General features: G+C 40.2%; 1 protein-coding gene across 5 annotated transcripts in view; it reads right to left on the bottom strand.

The window, feature by feature from the left end:
- The window catches only part of ULK2 (unc-51 like autophagy activating kinase 2), a 119,785-nt gene that overhangs the window by 68,744 nt on the left and 29,438 nt on the right, over positions 1-21,603 (bottom strand). For all 5 annotated transcript variants that reach the window (XR_005064197.1, XM_037030358.1, XM_037030359.1 and 2 more), the window contains 3 exons: positions 18,002-18,049; positions 17,589-17,677; positions 10,060-10,231 (listed from right to left, as the gene is read on the bottom strand). Coding sequence is in view for 4 of the 5 variants with exons in the window: in XM_037030358.1 (XP_036886253.1) it covers positions 10,060-10,231; positions 17,589-17,677; positions 18,002-18,049 (309 nt within the window). In the remaining variant the exon portion in view is untranslated. The remainder of the gene's footprint in view (positions 1-10,059; positions 10,232-17,588; positions 17,678-18,001; positions 18,050-21,603) is intronic.

Below are 21,603 nucleotides of genomic sequence, written 5' to 3'. Positions count from 1 at the left end.
AGACCACAGGACCGCCCATTGTTATCAGGTTCTCTTACATACTATCTCTTTGTGTTAGAAATGGTCATTATTAACTGTACCCACCTGTGTCTATCCATTTTATACTTTTATCCAATTCCAGAGGTTTCCCCACTAGGGAGGCTTTCTTCCACCTCCCTAGTGCACCACCAATGAATTTCATATAACCCTCTTAGGCCTCCTCCTTTGATTGCCATGTATATAGTAAGGAGCAATACTACCATTCTCAATCCATTGAGATGTTGCTTCCCAGCAACTGTCATCAAGTTGCCTCAAATAAACTCACAAAAATTTTCTACAGGTTTGAATGTTTCTTATGTTGACATTAGGGAACAATCTGAGGACAACCATGTGCTGACCTGCAATTTCATCCATGAGGAACAACAGACAGACAAACAACAGTATGCCCAAATGAATGCACAGGAGACAGCACTCTTAATGCCCACTTCTATACACAAACATCAGGTCTTTTCAAGGTGAAATGTCACATTCATTTCAGGATTTATGTATTTCTTCACCATTTAACATGTGCAAAAAATGCTACTGTTTTATTGTGTTCCCTTTAATTCCCATTATTGACAAGGGCTTTGAGTATTGTACCCCCAATCCCAATTTGGCCATAAACTGTATGTTTTTAGTGAACAATTTAGCAGGGTTGTAGTGATTTTTAGGAACATATGACACAATCTAGCACAACTGACTGTAAACACAGTACAGTCCCCTCTAAGGCTGGAGCACCTCCTCCTGCTGCAGTACACTCCCTTGGGTCTCGCATGGGTTGTTGAACAAGACATCGTGACAGCTGGGGCCTCTAGACACAGGAGCACCTGCCATAGGTCATCTACTCCTCAGTCGCCCACTTATGGGAAAAGAGCACAGCTCAGAGGGCAGGGGCCCCTGATTCCTTGTTTCTGTCATATCTACCATATCACATTGCTCATGTGATTTTAAAATGGCACTAAAGGTATAATTAATATGGGTTGAGGTGAAACTACAGTGTTGAGCAAATAATATAAATTTTAAAAAATAAACTATTCTGCTAACCTATGCTCAAAAATGAAAAAAAATCACAAATATCCCTCTAAGTGGCCCTAAATGGGCACTAAGAAGTGTACCTATTTTGTACCTATTCTGAAGCTTATAGTCTAGCAGTGAAAGGAGGTGATAATGTCATGAGGTATGGAGAGGGATGAGGAAAATAAATGAGAACAAGAAGGCAAAGGACAGGTGGCAAGAAAGCCTCTATTCTATAGACCACAGTTACTTACAGGGTGACAGAGGGAACTAGGTAGATGGGACAGGGACAATAGCTAGATTTCACTAACTTCATTTTGTAGCTTTGAATTTGAAACTATGCATAATTATGAAACAAAATTAAATTAAAAGAGAACCATCCCTAGAAATCAAAAGTAAAATGAAGCAAAGATAGCACAGCCACCAAAATGACTTATTTCAAGAGACTTTAAACCCAGTAATTTAACAAGACATTCCTAATGAGATTATCCTAAGGATGAAAAGACCCACGAAATGTTTTAAATATTTTTTTAGTAATCATATTGTTATTTTCATATCATATTGTTATTCTGAAACTGAGAGAGGAAAGAAGAGTCTAAATTCACAAAGGCAAAAAGAACAGAAAAGTTAACAGCCACAAAAATTTGGAAGCTAAAAGGTTGATATAAGTGGTATTTCACCTAGAAGACCCAAGAAAATATAATCCTTAGCCAGCAGAAGGAAAATCCAGAAGTATCAATTTATATACAGAAAAAGCCTGGATGTCTTTACTTGGGACAAAATAAAACACAGGGTTCTCTGACCTGCAGCCCACCAGGCAGCAGCACATCATGAGAAATGGGGGAAACAGCAGTGGTAAGTGAAATTCTACACATTGGGCTACTGAGATCTCCAGCCTTCTTGCCTTGTTTGGCTCCCCCACATGCTATCAGGTATATATTCTTTAGGCAGAAGACTGGCTAAGACTCCTCTAGAGGATCTAAGAAATCCCCTAGGAAGGGGATCTTCCTTCCAAAAGGAAGCAGTCCAAGGCAATGACAGCCAAGTCAGTATAGAGGCTTGCTATTCATAAGATCCACTACATACAGAGCCTTCAAACATTTCACTTGTCCATTCTTGATTATAAGCATACAACAATCACCAAATATTCAAGGGAAGAATTAATATGAAAACCAGACTCCAAAACAAACTACTGAGGGAAAGAACTAACACATTTTTTAAGGAAAAGTTAATATATATATAATTAATGACCTCAGAGATAAAATAAAATAGTACACCCTGAAGTAAAATAGTGTACTATTCAGAGGGAAAAAAAGAGCTTATGAAAATTCAAAATATGAGACCATGAATGAAAAACTCAACAGAATAGTTACAAGAAAAAATTAAGGAAATTTTCCTAAAAATGCAGAGCAGTAAGACAAAGAGAAAATCAGTCAAAAAAAGATAAGAAAATCAGAGAAGGTATTGAGATATCTATTATCATTTTTAAATTGTATGGATGTTTTAAATATCTTATATGGATTCTTAAGAAGCTTAAGGAGCTCCTAGTCAGAAGCTTAAAAGTCACCATTCCACCCTAACATGTAAAAAGCTGAACAGACTGAAAAATCAACAACTCTTCTTGGGTCCAAAAAGGAGGGGAGGACACAAGCAAACCAAGCCCCAAGATTGGAGAAATAGACAGGCAGATACAGGAGCTCTGGCTTACCTAAGAAGAGATTCCAAGCAGGAACCTCCATGGAAATCAGAGCCAGGACACAAGAGCCAGGCATTTCAAGAGAGAAAATCAACAATCTACACAGGAGGCCCTGTGCATACAAGTCTAAGAGTTACAAACTCCAGGAGGACCCAGTCAAAATGGGGGGCATGACACTGTCAGATATACCTCCAGGAGCTCAATCAGATTCCCAGAGTAAATATGGGAGAAAAATCCCTACCTGCTTCCAGCAGGGAGAGGGAAATGAAAACATTTTTAAGTCTGTCAGAGCATTCTGATCTTAACAAGGCCAAACTATTAATCTGCTCACGTTAAGGTCAGAGCCTAACTGACCTGGGGGAAGGAAAATACCCAACTCCAGCCCCCATAGCCCACCCTGTCCCACCTAACTCAGGAGAAACTGGAAAACACTGTGAAGTTTTAAGACTAGAGGCTCACTCAAAGACTCAGAGCAGTTCACAGGCCTACAGAGCGCTGCCCCTCCGCCACCCCTCCCCAAGACTTCTAAAGGCCTATTTACAGCAGTTCCTTTCACCTGATGCAGCATGTATAGGTATCAAGAAAAAATTACTAGGAATCACAAAAAGCAAAATGCTTTGAAGAAACAGAGAAAGCATCAGAACCAAACATGGCAGGGATGTTAAAGTTATCAGACCAGGAATTTAAAACAACTGTGATTAACATGCTAAGGGCTTTAATGGAAAGAGTAGACAGTATGCAAGAACAGATGGGCAATACAAGCAGACAAATGGAAATCCTAAAAAAAACTATAAAGGTGAGATATAAAAACAAACAAAACTCTGTAACAGAAATGAAGAATGCCTTTGATAAGCTTATTAGGAGACTGGACATAGCTAATGAAAGAATCTCTGAGCTAGACAATATATTAACAGAATCCTCATAAACCAAAAAATAAAGAAAACAAAGTCTTTAAAAAACAGAATATCCAAAGTCTGTGAGACAAGTACAAAAGGTATAACATATGTAACAAGATTAACAAAAGGAAGAGAAAGAAAGGAACAGAAGCAAATATCTGAGACAACAAATAATGTCAGACACCAAGTCACAGATCCAAAAGCTCAGAGAACACAAAGTGGATAAAGGCCTCATGCAGCTACAGTCATGCATCACTTAGCAATTCTGACAAACACATCATTAGGCCATTTCTTCATTATGGGATCATCACAGAGTGCAGTTACAAAATCTAAATGGTGTAGCCCACTACCCACCAAGGCTATATCCAAAGGCTATATCCAAATACTCTGCAGAAGAAGAAAAATAATTTTCCCTCCAGCCCTCTGGATTCTTGGCTGAGACATCCCCATAATAAAAGACAGATCAACAGGAGGAAAGCAAACTAAAGTTTAATAACACATATACTCCTGTATACACAGAAGAGACCCAGGAAAACTGAATAACTCGCCAAAATGGCTGAAGCCACCACCTTAACTACCATCTTCTGCCGAAGACAAAAGAAAAATGGGCAGGGGGAGTAAGTTATCAAAGGTTATCAGGAAAAGCAAAGTCAAAAACATAAGGTTGTTGTGCATATTTAAGTCCTTTGTCTTCTGCATTGCTAAGAGTTTCTAGAGATAAGGTAACGCCCTCTTCCTAACACCCTTACAACAGGCACCTCCTTGACAAAAGTAATATCTTTCATAAAGGGTAACTTCTATTAGTTTGCAGAGCTTTTCCTAAGTCTACTATTTCTTAAAATTAACCAGCCTAAAATAATTCTTACAGCAAAGAGACATATTTGGAAGTGACAAGTTGTTTCCCCACAGTACCTAAGAACAAATCAGTACAGCATATTACTGTATTGAATACTGTACCAGGCGTGTGCAACCTGAGGCCCACAAGATGCATGCGACCCAGGTTGGCTATGAATGCAGCCCAACACAAAATCATAAATTTACTTAAAACCTTTTTTTTGCTCATTAGTTTTCATTAGTGTTTGTGTATTTAATGTGTGGCTGAAGACAGCAACTCCTCTTCCACTGTGGCCCAGAGATGCCAAAAGATTGGGCACCCCTGCTAAACAATTATAACACAATAGTATTTGTTTAATGTGTTGCTCTAAGATGTTATAAAGCTAAGACACCTCTAGGTAACAGAAATTTTTCAGATCCATTACAATCTAATGGGCCCACCTTTGTATATGTGGCCTTTCACTGACCTAAAAACATCACAATGTGGTACATGACTGTACCCCTAAGCATAACAGGTTCACATTACAGAAAATCAAAAATGAAAAATTCCTGCAAGATACTAGGTGGGAAAGAACACTACACCTATAAAAGAACAAAGATAAAAATTTCATTTACCTCTGCTCAGTGTGGACAAAAAGGGGCCACATAGGAAACCTGACAAGCTCAGCGGAGGCCTGCATGACAGCCTTAGAAAGAAGAAACCTAAAGTAACCACACAGGATGGTCTGTAATTCATAATTATTAACTAAAAGCAGATCATAGCAGGCAGTCATGTCAAAAGCTAGAAGCTTCCATGACAAAAGTCAATCTTTACCTTAATAAGCCTATCTGTTATCTTTTTGCATCTATGATAACACAGACCTTTGGAATGTTAGATAACATCCTTTTTTCCAAACCTCTGGGGCACAACCACCATACTAGAGCAGGGACCACAAATCCCTTTATTGCTACTGTTATTAATTGTTGACTGTTAACTATGTAAAGGAAGTATGTGTCTTCTGTTTTATCTTTTTATCCAATCCCAGAGGTTCCCCCCAACCTTTGCTTTCTCCACCTTCCAATCTATCCAAAGGATTTCATGTAGCCCCCCCTTATGTCTACTCTTTTGATTATAATGTATAAAATAAGGTCATTTCCCAGAGCATTTTCTCAATCCACTGAGATTTTGCTTCCTTGCAGGTGTCAGTCTGTCTCAAAATAAACTCACAAAAACTCTACCAGGTTTGAATGTTTCTTACACTGATTCAAGCAAGAAGAGAGTAGAGTGAAATATTTAAAGGCCTGAGGGAAACAAATCACCAGCTTAAATTCTGCACCCTAAAAATTATTCTTCAAAAGTGAAGGAAAATAACAAAGACTCTCTCAGACAAATAAAAATTGAGGGAAAGATCTGCCTTGCAAAAAATGTTAAAAGTTCTTTAGAAAGAAGGAAAATAATATGTCAGAAAATTTGATCTACAAAAAGAGAAGAACACCAAAGAAAGAATAAGTGAAGGTAAAATAAAAACTTAAATTTTTTGGCCCTGGCTGGTGTGACTGGCTTAAGTGCCAGTCTGTGAATCAGAGGGTCACTGGTTCCATTCCCAGTCAGGGCACATGCCTGAGTTGTGGGCCAGGTCCCCAGTAGAGGGCATGTAAGAGGTAAGTACACATGGCTGTTTCTCTCCCTCTCTTTCTCCCTTCCCCTCTCTCTGAAAATAAAGAAATGAAATTTTTTTAAAAAATTAATTTTTTTATTTTTACATGATCTAACAGGTATCAGTTTGTTCAAAATGGTAATAGCCACAATGTCATATATTCAGTTGCGTATCCTTGTATACATTTTATATGTGTGTGTGTGTGTGTATAGGTTTACGAATGCTTATACAAGCAAAATGAATGACCACAATGATACAAGGGACAGGAGGAAAGAAGGAGGATTATTTTGTTATTATACAGTGAATTCCCACTACCCATGAAGTGGTATAGTGTTATTTGACAGTGGGCTTGAATTATTATTATGTATATTTTTTCTAAGTATAATTGATGTGCTAAAAGAAATAAAATAAAATCATAAAACAAAACAAAATAAGAATGGAAGGCAACAACAGAAATAAAAGGACAGGGACAACAAAAAGAAAAAGTAACAAATATGGTAGACATTAATCTAACTATATCAATAATCACTTTTAATCTCAATGGTCTAAATGCACCAGTTAAGAGAGATTTAAGAGTATATCAAAACATACAAAAACTCACATTAAAACATAAAGACATATATAGATTAAAAGTAAACGGACAGAGGCCCTGGATGGGTGGCTCATTTGGCAGTAGTGTCGCCCCATACACCAAAAGGTCGCAGGTTCAATCCCCAGTCAGGGCACATACCTAGGTTTCAAGTTCAATCCCCAGTCAGAGCACAACCAACCAATGTTTCTCTCTCTCCCTCTTTCTCTCTTTCTTTTCCTATCTAAAATCAATATATCCTTGGTGAGGATTAAAAAATAAATAAAGTAAATGGATAGAAAAAATAAATCATGCTAACATTAATCAAAAGAAAGAAGTAACTATATTAATTTTAGACAGAGCAGACTTTAAACTAAGAAAAATTATCAGAGATAAAGAACATTACATAATAATAAAATCATATTTACATAAATATAAATTCTCCAAGCAGATGTAATTCTTGATATGTACTCTTGTAACAACAGAGTCAACCCATGTAAGACAAAAACTGATAGATGCAAGGAGAAATAGATGAATCCACTATTATAGTTGGAGACTTGAACAACCTTCCCTCAGAAACTGACAGATCCAGTAGACAGCAAATCAGTTAGGACAGCATTGAACTCCATAACACCATCAATCACCTCAGCACTGACTGGTAGACTACTGCATCCAACAGCAATAGAATGTACATTTTTTTTCAAACCCCCCTGGAACACTGACCAAGAAAGACTAGACTGGACCATAAAACACACCTAAACAAATTTAAAAGAATAAAAATCATGCAATGCCTGCTCTCAGACAACCATGGAATGATACCGGAAATCAGTAACAGAAAGACAACTGTAGAATCCTAAAATATGCAGAGATTAAACACACTTCTAAATAATTCACGGGTCAAAGAACAAACTTCAGGGTGTTGTAGACCGCTCTGCCTGGTTTTAGGAAATGTATCTTGGCCCCTTGTGGCTAAGGACGAGGGACCACCTTTGGAGTGCCAGCCACAGGAGACAAAGCTTGTCTCTGGTAGCAAATGCTGCCTCAGTTCCCTCTCCCTGCCCCCAAAGCTTGGTTGGAAGTCAATGCTGGGTAAGACCCCTCGCAGCGGGGGGCAACCTAAGCCAGACTGGTTCACTTGGGAGGCCTTCATGGAAGGACTCAGGGGGCTGCAACAAAGAGCAATGGACTCTCACTTCCCTCCCCCCAACCCAATAAAAGCCCTGGAGGCAGGGGCTCGAGGCCTTTTTCTCCTCGAAGAAACTGGCCACTGCTGGCCTTTTTCCCCTGAGAAACTGGCCACCAGCCCATGGCCTTTTCCCAACAGTGAAAATGGCCACCCCTCCTCCCTAAGCAGTTCACATCATGTATCGGCCATATTCACTCTTATCCATGGCCACTGGGGGGACTTGGGAGAAAGTTGCCCCCACATCAGGGGAGATGTAAAAATATTTCGAAGTAAATGAAAATGAAAACACAACTTATCAAAATTTTGGGGAAGTAGTGAAAGCAGTGCTTGAAAAGAAATTTATAGCATTGAATTGCACATATTAGAAAACAAAAAAGATCAAAACTCAATAATCTAAGTTTCCACCTTAGGAAACTAGAAAAAGAAGAGCAAGTTAAATCTAAAGTAAGTGGAATAAAAGAAATAATACTAATTAGGGCAGAAATCAATGAAACTGAAAACAGAAAATCAATAAAATGAAAAGTTGTTTCTTTGAGAAGATTGAGAAAATCCATAAACTTCTAACCAAGCTAACTAAGAAAAAAACAGAAAGGACACAAATTGTAGTATTAGCAATGAAAGAGGGGACATGACTACAGATCCCACTGAAATTAAAAAGATAGATACTAGGGAGAGGAGGAAAAGAGATAATAAAAGAACTATTAGGAACAACTCCATGCCCACAAATTTGATAACCTAGATGAAAAGGACCAGTTCTGTGAAATATACAATTTGCCAAAACTCACACATGAAGAAATAGACAATATAAATAGGCATATACCATTTAGTCAACTTGGATTTGTAATGGAATACAGAGCATGAGTCCCATGAAAATAGAACAGCCCCTACAATCCTGTTTTCAGGTAAGACGCGGGGGGGGGGGGGGGGGGGGAGCACAGGGGGTACAGNACAGAGGGTACAGTGTTTAAGATACACTGCACAACAACAACAAGTTAACAGCCATGCCTTCCTGAAGGGAAGAGTGCTCCTTGGGGCGGGGGGCGGGGTGAGGGGCAAGATGCCCACCCTGGATCACCAGGGACTTTTGTGCTGACTGAAGATGACAGCCAAAAGAGGATAAAAGACACTGGGGAACTGGCAAAAATGGCAGAGGCTGGCACGCCATGGGAAGGGCTGGATATGAGGTCACAAAGGAAGTTTCAGGCTGAGCATTTAAATCAGGGTGGGCTAATGAGAGAGAGAGAGGGGCAGGCAGGCAGAAAGGGGGGAGAGAGGGACGGGGAGAGAGAGGGAGGGAGGGAGAGAGAAAGAGAGAGAGCAGGAGAGAGAGAGAGAGAGCGCATGCACACACGCCATGAAGTCTTCAGTGAGAGAAAATCACTTGAGTCTGACATGTGTTGGCCTGGAAATCTGCCTGGAGAAGATGGCAGCAGAGCCAATGGAGCTGTGGGCACCTGCCTGGCCACCCAGATTCATGAGAGATGCTTGGAGCTGAACTGTGTGTGACTGGGAATGCTAAGCTGCAGACTGCTGCTATTCTGAAAGACAGTACCTCTAAGTGGTGAATTCTGAAGCTGGCCTGGTTTGGCAGGCAGCAGGACTTAACAGCAGAAATCTGCCATTATTTTAAATCAGTATAACCTTTAACCCCTTTCCTTTTTTAACCAAACTCTTGCACTGGGAGTCTTGCCTCTTGGCAGTGGACAGTCAAATCCCACAGCTGTTCCACAACAGCACAGGCTGGGGTTCTGTAACAGATTCATCTCCCTCTGCAAAAATTCTTCCTATATATTTATGACATTCATTCCTAAATTTACGCCATTATTTTCTGAAAGACATCCAGATTGTTTTAAGGCTCCTTTTACTCTTAGGGTTTTTTTTCCAAAAGAGGTCTCCTCCTTTCATTTCTTTCCTGAAATTTAATTTGATTTATCTTATTCTGCTGGCTTCTCTATTTCTTTAGATACACACAGAGTTTGAGATCATTTCCTACAAAGGTTTCATCTACATTTAGAATCCAAAGTTATTGTGTTATGGAAGATGATGGAGCAGATTTTAGAAAGGTAGGTATATAATATCAGGAATTCAAACAACTAAATAAAATGCCCATTTGAAAACACCCTACCCAAGCAAGTGTGAAATAAAGATTAAAAAATTGCTAGTCTAGTAAATTAAGAAACAGAATGTGTACAAGCAGAAAAGATTCTCACATGAATGGTCTGCCGAGATGTTGTGTGGAACCAAAACAAAGTCATCCGTGTCACAAGAGGAGTTCTTGCTACTAGTACTGGCAGAGTCTTTGGACACTTGTAGGTAGTTGGGAGGACCCAATGGTGGGGAGGATAAGTTTTCTTCCTGAATATGCTGCATATCTGAAAGGGACTAAAATTAACAACATAAAATTAAAACTGGCCTAAGAAGAAAGTACAAGTCAGAATAGCCATTAGACTAAACAATTCTTTTTTTTCCCCCATAAAAGTGGGCATAAAGTTCCAAGTCCACCTAAAATTTCAAAAAATCTCTTTGGAAATCTTTCCCTTAGAAAAGCAGTTTTGAATCTCTTTGCATTAAGACTTTTAAAATATTCCCCAAAAGTGGTACTTAAAAATACATCATGCCACCAATCTTATGTACAATAACTGTAGGCCTCTCTTAAAACTTCTGAGGTAAGTTTGCCCCACCCCAGCATCCCCAGTTTCAGCTTGTGGCCTCACAAAGCAGATACTTAGTAACCGTTCCCTTAATGACTAAAATTAAATGTCCAGGGACTTGAATGACATCTTGCAAGCACACAAAGTTTTAAATCTCCAATGAAGAAAACATTATAAATAGGGAAGCAAGAGACTATATTATGTAAAAAAGTAAACAAATCAATAAGGATAACTACACTTAAGCCTAGAGATTTATTTACATTCACAAAAAGGAAGATTCGGAAAACATGAAAGAAGTGGGTATAGTTCTTTTATTTTTCTTTTGTTACAAGGAGGAGTTAGTCTGTGGGAGATAGGACAGAAAGGGAAGAAAAGCATAAATATATTTAAACAAATACTTAGGCATAACTAGCTATTTATCTTTTAGAATTTGTCTAGTTCAAGGACTCTAGTGACAACGTTAATTGAATGTGTTAATTTGATTATACAATGATTTTCTAAACAATGAACTTCATAACTTACTGTGTATTGTGTCAAATCCCCATTAAGTTTAACCCTTGTTTCTATTTAGCAAAAGAAAAAATACTACATAATGCTCTTTATTTTTTTAATATATTTTATTGATTATACCATTACAGTTGTTCTATTCCCCACCTTCATTCCCCTCCACCCGCACACTCCCTCCCCCACCATTCTCCCCCCCTTAGTTTATAACCACGTGTCTCAAGTTCTTTAGGTTCTATATTTCCCCCACTATTCTCACCCTCCCCCCTATCTATTTTCTACCTACCATCTATGCTATTTTCTGTGCCTTCTCCCCTCTTCTCCTCCTCCCACCCCCCTGTTTCTAACCCTCCATGTGTTCTTCATTTCTATGGTTCCACTCCTGATCTAGCTGTGTCCTCTTGGTTTGCTTTTGTTTTAGGTGTGGTTGTTAATAACTGTGAGTTTGCTGTCCTTTCACTGTTAATATTTTTCATCATCTCTTTCTTATATAAGTCCCTTTAGCATTTCATATAATAAGGGCTTGGTGATGATGAACTCCTTGAACTTGACCTTATCTGAGAAGCACTTTATCTGTCCTTCCATTCTAAATGAAAGTTTTGCTGGATAAAGCAATCTTGGCTGTAGGTCTTTGGATTTCATGACTTGGAATACTTCTTTCCAGCCCCTTCTTGCCTGTAAGGTCTCTTTTGAGAAATCCGCTGACAGTCTGATGGGTACTCCTTTGTAGGTGACTGTCCCCTTATCCCTTGCTGCTTCTAGGATTCTCTCCTTCATTTTGGTCTTGGCTAATGTAATTATGATGTGCCTTGGTGTGTTCCTTCTTGGGTCCAACTTCTTTGGCACTCTCTGAGCTTCCTGGATTTCCTGGAAGTCTATTTCCTTTGCCAGACTGGGGAAGTTCTCCTTTATTATTTGTTCAAATACGTTTTCCACTCGTGGCTGTTTCTTTCCCCCTTCTGGTACCCCTATAATTCGGATGTTGGAACGTTTAAAGATGTCCTGGAGGTTCCTAAGCCTCTCCTCATTTTTTTGAATTCTCATTTCTTCATTCCTTTCTGGTCGGATGTTTCGTTCTTCCTTCTGGTCCATTCCATTGATTTGAGTCCCAGTTTCCTTTCCATCGCTATTGGTTTCCTGGATATCTCCCTTCATTTCAATTAGTTTAGCCTTCATATGTTCCTCCAATTTGTGACTGAACTCTACCAATTCTGTGAGCATCCTGATAAATAGTGTTTTAAATTGGGCTTCTGAGAGGCTGGCAATCTGTTGGTCGCTTAGAGTTATCGGCTCTGGGGCTTTGAGTTCTTCTTGAGCCATCCTTTGGGCTGTTTGTGCCTGTTAAGTAGCAGGAACAGAGCCCTAGGTTTTCACCAGAGCAGGGCAACTCAGTCGCTGGGTTGTGACGTTGTACGTGGGGGCGGGGTCAAAGAGGGACAATGGCTTCCCTCCGGCGCCCACCGCCGCTGCGACCCCCACCAGCACCGCAGCCACCACCGTCACCAGGGCCACGCGCCCCGCTCCTCGGCACGCGAGTGTGCCACCGCTGTCAGCCCTCCACCACTGGGTTTGCCCCCTGGGGCCTGTGTGGTCCGTCTCACTGCACGCGAATGTGCAACCTTGGTCAGTCTGTTCCGCACCCTGACTAGTTCTGGGCTGCCTGCGCTCCTAGGTCTGCCCTGCCTGACCCAGCTCCGCTGCTGGCTCCACCTCTTACCGTCCTCGTTGAACGGTTCGTAGCTGTCGGACTTCCGTATAATTCGGTTTTTCTGGCCTCTGGGTGTGTGTTAGTTCTCCAAAACTTTTGTTGTATCCAAACTTGGTTGTGGGAGAAGGCACAGTGTTTCCACCTATGCCTCCATCTTGGCGGAAGTCTACATAATGCTCTTTAAACCCAAGTTTTAAACACCCAGTTCATTGCTGGTGCTTCTCGGAATGTCACTGTGAAGTGAAATCTGTCTGAAATCTCCTTATCACTGTGTGTGTGTGTGTGTGTGTGTGTGTGTGTGTGAGAGAGAGAGAGACATACATAGACACAAAATCTCATTACTTTTAAAGAGAATTCATGCCTCAAGGAAGGAAAGGTGGAAGGACGAACATCTCCCGGTATCACCTAACTTTGGTGCCATTATGAAATCCATTTTAGTTTTAAATAAACACAACTTGGAAGATCTGGATTTGCCCAAGATCACACAACTAAAAAGCAGTCAAGTTGAGATGCGATTCCAAGTATGTCCATAACTTCTTTGCAGTGGTTTAGGCAGAAACTCTCTGAATTTCTTCCTCTGCTATTTATAAAATCATCTGTGTCCACAAACATCTTGGTGAAAGAGAGGCTTCTCTCTCACCCAAAGCTAATCTCTCCACCTGTGATCTAAATCCATTCTCCCCACCTCTTCAAGGACCTAGATCAAATTCCCTCCCTCTTGATACTCTCACCCTCCCCCCGTTCTTTTTCCCTCTGTCACACAAACATGTTTCATTTTCTCACGTCTTGAATCCCTGCAGTCCTCTCAATTACCACCGTCTCTTAACAATGTTTCTTGAAATTACCAATCTTTACCAACTCAACTTCCTCACTTTTCATGTATCCCTTAACCAACCCTAACCCACTTCTTGCCTTCGAAACTCCAGTAGAACTGCCTTTACTAAGATTACCAGTGACTCACATTGCCAAGTCCTGTGGATGCTTCCTCTGTTCCTTAAATTCCTTGAATTCTCTGCTGCAGCTGACCTGTGGACCATTCTTTTCTTGACACTCCCTCTTCCTTCAGTGACCCTGCTCTCTTGGTTTTCCTCCTACTTCTCTTTTGTGGGTGCCTGCTACTCAATCTGACCCTTAAAGGGGAGGACAAGAGTACAGAATCACCCAAGAAACTGTTCTTCTGTTTCCTCTGGGAACAGAGGAACCCACCCTGGCCCTCTGTTCCTCACATTTTGTACACTCACCTCAGAGACCACTCTCACCCTCCCTTCAACTACCACTTACGTGATGATGCTTCTGCAGCCCAAACCCTCTCAGAAGAGGTCTGGCCTCTGGGCCTGGCCCACACAGTGTTAACTTGTCCCCTTTATGCTCCAAGGCCTTGCTCCCCATTCTCCCTCACTAGTGCCTTCAGGGTCTCCCTCTTCCTTTTGTCCCAAGTTCAAGCAATCCCCAAGCTCTGCAAACTCTTTACCATTCTCTCACCTGCTTCCCACTCCCTTCTCCTCTTCCCACTGCTGCCTTAGGTCTGCCTTCATTTTTAAAACACATAAACACACATACACAAACAGCTGCAACTGTTTTGGGTTGTCCTCTTTCCTCTGGGAGAGACCCCTCCACTGGGGTCTACTCTTCCACCCAATCTACTTTTCCACCCTGCTTTTGGAAGAAGCCAGCTAAAACACACAGTGCATCATATCATGCCTCTGCTTAAAATCATTCAAATAACACAGCTTTAGGATAAAATTTGAACTCTTTTATTCAACACCCAAATTCTTTCAAGATTAAGCTTCTCCTTTCCTTTGTAACTTTTTCTTTTTTTAAGATTTTATTTATTTACTTTTAGAGAGAGGGGAAGGGAGAGAAGAAGAGAGGGAGAGAAACAACAATCTATTGCCTCTCGCACACCCTCAACCAGGACCCCGCCACAATCCAGACCTGTGCAGGCTGGCGGTCAATCCATTGAGCCACCCAGCCAGAGCTTATTTTCCCCTCACCATGCTCCTTCCATCCACCAGACCGAACTCTTGTCCACAAGGACCTCCCGCAATAATGTCAGAGCTCTGTACCTGTCCAGCACGGCAGCCACTAGCTAAATACGACTACTGAGCACTTGAAAAGTGGCTAGTGTGACTAAGAAACTGAATTTTAAATTTCACTTAATTCTAACAACTTTAAACTTCAGCGGTGTGGAAGGCTGCAGCACTCCTGTAGTGGGTCAAGTTGCCGTGGCCTCTTGAATGAAGACTGCCCTGCTCGCAGTGCTGCTCTTTCACTAGTTCATTGGGCTGGCTCCTCCTTCCACCTCAGCTCCATGCCCTCTCCAAACAGCCTTCCTTAGTTCTCGGTCTGATGCCATGCCCCTCATCCACATTCCCACATTCAGTAAAAATACACATATACGCTTCTAATAGTTACTGGTTTACCTACCTCTTCTTCACACAGTTAAAAACTCTTTAATATAAGGGACCTGGTATAGCACTCATTAGCATCAACCAGAATCTCGCACAAAGCAGGCATTTAATAAATGATATGAGACCAATAAATAGATATTGAAGAGATATTATCTAAATAGTATTTAACTGATAACCAGTAGCGCGAGTAAAAAAGTGATTTGGATTTATAGATTTTATTTTGTTTTTTTAAGGCTGTGGGGGTTTTTGTTTTTTTGTTTTTCTCTTTCGAAGATTTTTGTGAGAAAAAAAACCCAGCTGGATATTTGTGTGAAGAGTATTTAAAAAGAAAGACTGTTATATGTGCACACCTGTATGTATTAACCCTTAGTGAGTGAGTCTACTTCAGCCCTAGTAAGAGATGCAGGTATGAAATCATCTTACTTTTGGCAGATTATATTAAGAGTCTATCAAACTCCCATTTTCTAAACTCACTAATTGGAAATTATACAGATATATTCTCCCTTTCCTTTTATTCCCCAGATTTCCTTTTTATTTTCACTTTAAGCATGAGCTTTTAATAAAGGCCTTCAAAAAATGATTTCCCACTAACATTTCTAGCATCTAAATCTGCCTTCTCACTCCCTCCTGCATCTGTCTCCTCCCTCCCTCCTGAATAGGCTTCCTGGCTCCTCTGGTCAGCACTCCTTCCTGCTCTTCCTCAGCAGCCCCCAGCCTGGCTCCTGCTCTGCTCTCCTCAGTGCTGCCTAGCCAGCAAAGAACACCACCATGCTCTCCCCAGTCAGAGCAATTTCAAACTCAGTATCCCACCCACTGGCCTCTCTCTTCCTCATCCCTTGGTTGTTCAGCCATCCTGCTGTGCCTTTATTCCTGCTCTCCAACACCTCTCCCACACAGTCTTCTGGTTCTTCCTTTTTCTAACACAAGCTTTGCTTTCATATTATGTATTATATTGTATCAAATATACAAGATATTGCTAACAATGGCTACAGCTTATCAAGTACTCACTATGGCTAGGTACCTTGCACATATAACCACATACTGCCCTTTAAGCAAAGGTTATGAGGTCTGCCTTACTGATGAGGGCCATGGCTTAGCTCTGGACTGGACTTGCCCAAAGTCACAGAGTGAGCAGGTTCAGCAGCTAGCTGTGCCCGGCTCTGAATAAAGTCTAGAGTCTTTCCTTATCAATACACTTCCTCTACATGTATCCCAATCACTCCAAATCCAGTGTTTTCAGTTCCTTAAACTCATGGAACTATAATGTAAGTCTTATTAGTCCATCTGTTTTTTTCTATTGGCTTGAGTCTGTAGGTTGTGCAAAAAGGTTTTGGTTTTTTATTTTGTTTTGGTTTTTCCCAGTTTTAAGACTCTTCTGTTTGTAAAGGGCTGATTAGCATGTGCGTTAGCTGAGGACTCTCAGGTTTCCCTGGAAAACAAATAGCAGTTGCCACTTCCCAAGTATTTATTGTGTGTCAAGCATTGTAATAAGGACTTTTTGCTCATTTATCCTTTTAAAAACTCCTGGAGTTATAAATTATACTCACTTTACATAAGAAACAGGCTCAGAGATTAAATCACTTGTCCTAGTTAACATGGCAAGGGCTGTGGAGGCTTCCAAGCCCCATAGTATGAAACCTGAGTGGCCTCAACCAGCTAATTATACAATCACTTCCTCTACAGCTCCCCCACCCTTCTGCCAACAGTTGATGAAATTCCTGTTGCCAGGCTAATCTGAGAAACACAAGAGCTGACACAGGAGTCCTTGGACCTTCAGCCTGTAGGAAAGCCTCAAAGTCACAACACTACCAGGCTACAACACAGATCTGAGGGAGGGTCAGTCTAGAAAAGTACAGAAGAGGGTAAAGTAGGACCCTGGAGCAGAGAGGAGGAAGAAGTAGTGACCAGAAACAACCAGAAGTTCTCAGGATCAGGAAGAAGCATTTGGACTGGAAGGAAGACAGCCATGGAGGAAACAGCTTGGGAACCTCGGCAGGAGAAAGAGGCTAGAGTACAACAACCTTTCAGGGCCAGTAATCACAGCTAAGGGAATCTAAGTCAGTGAAATCTAACTCATGGGTCATGCCTCCACCATTGGAAATTCTATGTGTAATAAATATCCAAACTGTTTATGATATTCAGATAAAATAAGATGCATTAATTACCTATCCATATTTAAGTAAGAGCTACTCTTTGTTTACAAGTATCATTCAAGGCATGCAAAAGTGAAAGTAGCATACTCACTGTTCAGAGAAAAACGGCCCCAAAAGGTAAAATTTCTTGCTGATGCTTATATACCTACATAAGTGAATAGGTCAAAATCCAGGTCCACCTGACCTGAGCCTTAGTTGTACTAATAAACGCCATGTATAAAAAGAATACCCACAATGCATTTACAGGCTCCATTTGTGAACAGACACAAAAGCTCAAACTCTCAGGTCATCTTTAATAAAACCAGAACTTACTGGTGGAGAGGCAAAACGACAGGAGGGAGAGCTGCCACAGGCACTTCCAGGGATGAAGCCAGCATACACAGGCACTGGCACCGGGCAGGCTTTGAGAAGAAACAAAAGAAAAATACCACTTTGTAGTTCAAGTACATGACTTATCTAATAGAAAAACCTGTCAACATTACTGCATTTTTGTGTTGACCAAAAATTCACATTCACCTACTTATTAAATGCAGCAATTACTGAAAACTATTTCAACTTGGATTTGGAAGAAAAACCAAAACACAACTAACTACAGGTATTTTTTTAAAAAAGGTCAATAAAATCTTGAGAAACACAATAAAAAATTAGTTATATAATACAAAATACTAATTTTTCCTTAAGTTTGCAATCGCTCTTTAGTAAGAACACAAAAAGTGGGTACTCACATTTTTTTATTGGAACTTGCTCAAGAAAAGGATGGCTGAAAAATGTTTCTGTAATGAAAAATAAGAATGCAACCTTTACAATAATGTTAACTAGCAAATAGGTTAATCTTGTCAATGTAGTCAACATAATGTCTTTGAGAGCATAAATAATTATTAACTTATTTATGTTGCCTCCAATTCCTTTAAATGTAAAAGCATATTATTTTTCTAAGTCAAAACATTCATATTATAAGGAATTCTTAATCAATGAAAAGTTTTAAATAGTAATTGTGAATTCTCAAAACATCACTCCTAGCATAACACACTGGAGGCCCCTGGAGCAGCTGTGCCCTCTGGTGTGCACACACTCAAGCAGACAGCCCCGGGAGTGCTGCATTGTGTAACCAGGCCCTTCCCAGGCATATTTCTGAGCTTCAGCTGCTCACTGTCCTAAGAGGACATCTGGTAGCTGATTTGTACAATAAATTCTAGCCTTCTACCACAGGAGAAGTATTCCTTTAGCTAGTTTCAAAAACTATTTCAAAGAAAAAACTATTTTAGCCCTGGCCAGGTAGCTCAGTTGGTTGGAGCATGTCCTGGATCCCCAGTCAGGGCACCCAAAAGAATCAACCAGTGAATGCATAAATAAGTGGAACAACAAATTATTGTTTCTCTCTCTCTCTCCCTTCCTCTAAGTCAATCTAAAATAAAATGTTAAAAAATATATTAATTTGCCCTGGCTGGTGTAGCTCAGTGGATTGAGCGCGGGTCTGCGAACCACACAATCACGGTTTGATTCCCAGTCGTGGCACATGCCTGGGTTGCAGGCCAGTTCCCAGTTCCTGGCGGGGGATGCACGGGAGGCAACCATACATTGATATTTCTCTCTCTCTCTCTCTTTCCCTTCTCCTCTAAGATAAATAAATAAAATCTTTAAAAAAAAACTATTGGCCCTGGCTGGCGTAGCTCAGTGGATTGAGCGAGGGCCTGCGAACCAGACGATCGCGGTTCGATTCCCAGTCAGGGCACATGCCTGGGTTGCAGGCCGGTTCCTTGCAGGCTAACTACCAGCAGGGGGCGCACAAAAAAAGGCAACCATACATTGATGTTTCCCTCTCTCCTTCCCCGCTAAAGATAAATAAATAAATAAAATTTTAAAAAAAACAAAAAACTATTAATTTCTTCACTATCCACCAAGGATAAAAGCTACACAATAAGCCTGATAATTAAAGAAAATTAATAGGTAGATGAGTACTACATGACAATTCATTGTTTTACTCTCTTTATTTTCCTGTATGTGTAAGTTATTTCATTATTTCTTTAAACACTACATAGATAACCTAGTTTATCATTAAGTCTCCAACTTATATAATATTAAATAGGGTAGGCAAGGAGAAAAGCATGAAACCACCTTGGAGGTTTATTAGGTAATACATGTACAAAATCAGAAATAAACAACTCAGATTCAGACTAAATTATTTTCCACCCTAAAGGATCTCATGAGTTTCACCAAAATACCCAAAGTTCCTCAAAGTATGTATCAATCACAACACTTGCTAAGGGATGGAAATGTGGAGAATTTTGAAGAGAACATGAGTTTTCTTATCTTTTTTAAAAAATTAATATACATAATATAAATTCTAGTTTGATATGTAAGATTTTTTTATGCTGATCTTTACAGAGGACATAATAGGGATGAAAAAGAAAAGATATAAATGAAAAAACTAGATGGATGAATGCAAAGACTCTATAACCACCTTCCAAATGTAGCACCTTCCAAACTGCTACAGCATGGAAAATTTATAAATTTATTTCAAAACTATTATTACCAAATATATTGTTTCATTGATGACCCCTATTTCTCATAGTGACAGTGCAACTCTCAATTTAATTTCCCCCTCTGAAAGAAAAAAATATTGACCAACAACATGAACTAAAGTTAATTCCAATTCTGTAAAACTTTTAAGAAAATATATATACCCTTATACAGAAACTACCCAGGCTGTCACCTGCTGAGAACATTGACTAGGACAGTGAACTAAGTGCTCTGCGCACCAGCTCCTGTGCCATTCTCACACAAAGTCTGTAGGCACCCTTCTCCTCCCACAGAGATGGGACCTATAGCACACACCAGCCACAGCTCCTTCCCAGTGTCAAAGAGCGAGCAGGTCACGGTACTCAAATTCAAACCCCAATCTATCTTACCCAGAAGCTTATGTGGATTTCTACATTACCCATTAACAGACCAAAATTATGGAATAAACTTTTGTAAATTTCTATAATTATATTAATTGCTACAGAAAAAATCAAACTTTCTTTTTCCTAAAAATGTGCAGATCAGAGTTAATTTGATAAGTATTTTCATTAAACATGTTACATGGTTTTTCTGGTCTGTCATTCTGAAGTCCTTCTATTTTTACATCAGATTGATAAGAACAAGTTAACAAAATGTCCCCTATTCACCAAAGAGGAACTGAGACCCAAATAGTTTCAAGGATAAATGTTCTTTCAAAACTTTCAAATATTGGATAATCACTACAATATTAAGTGTTCTAAGCTCTTTGATTACACAGGAAATAGTGAAATGGTGTTTGAAAATAGATTGTGATAAATTACTTAGAGGGAAATTTTCAGCTTCAATGCTTACATTAAAAGAGAAGGTTTAAATCAATGATATGAACTTCTACCTTAAGGTTCTGAAATTCAGCCCTGGCAGGGTGGCTCAGTTTGTTGGAGCATAGTCCTGTACACCAAAAGGTTGCACGTTTGATCCCCAGTCAGAGTGCATACTGGAGGCAACCAATCTCTCCCCCCCCAAGTCTTCTCTCTCTCTAAAATCAATAAATATATCCCTGGGTGGGGATTAAAAAAAGGAATCCAAAATTCTTACACAGAGAGCACATGTTCACAAGGGTCACCATATAAGGAGGTACCCCTCGCTAGCTTCTTAAACCCCATTTTTGAGGTTAGGGACTTTTATACCAGGATTCTGAGTTGTTTTTCCTTCATTCCTTATTCATAGATCTTTCCCCAAATATTTCCCCAGCCTCAACCTCTCCTCTGATATCCAGGTACCTTTTGACATCATATGTAGATGTCAAATGACCGTCTTAAATTCAGGGTGTCCAACCTAAACTCATCTGGCCTCTACAGCCTGCTCTATCCACATAGTCTTTCACATTCAGTAACTGACAACTCCATCCTTCCAGTTGCTCAGGTCAAAAATCCTGAGAATCATCTTTGAGTCTTTTGTCTCACACCCCACATCCAATTCATCTAGAGATGTTGTGGCCTCTGCCTCCAAAAAGATCCAGAATTCAACAATTTCTTACCACCTCTATTGCTGTTACCGAAGTCTAAGCTACATCATCTCTCATGTGGTGCTGCAACAGTCTCCTGATTAGTCTCCCAGCTTCCTCCCAGACCTCCCGCCCCTCATCTCAATCTGTTCTCACCAAGCAACTAGACTGATGCTTTCCAAAAACATCAGTCATCTCATATTAGTCCTCTGCTCAAAACCTTTCAGTGGCTCCCCACCACACTTTAAGCAAAAACCCAAGTGTAACTGCTTACATGACATGTCCCCAGCTCAGGGCATTTGTACTGGATATACTGCTGAGAAG

This window comes from Sturnira hondurensis, unplaced genomic scaffold (assembly GCF_014824575.4).
Source record: "Sturnira hondurensis isolate 20B ecotype Veracruz unplaced genomic scaffold, ASM1482457v3 Scaffold0020670, whole genome shotgun sequence".
NCBI classification, from domain to species: domain Eukaryota; kingdom Metazoa; phylum Chordata; class Mammalia; order Chiroptera; family Phyllostomidae; genus Sturnira; species Sturnira hondurensis.
This window is presented reverse-complemented; position numbering and strand designations above follow the sequence as displayed.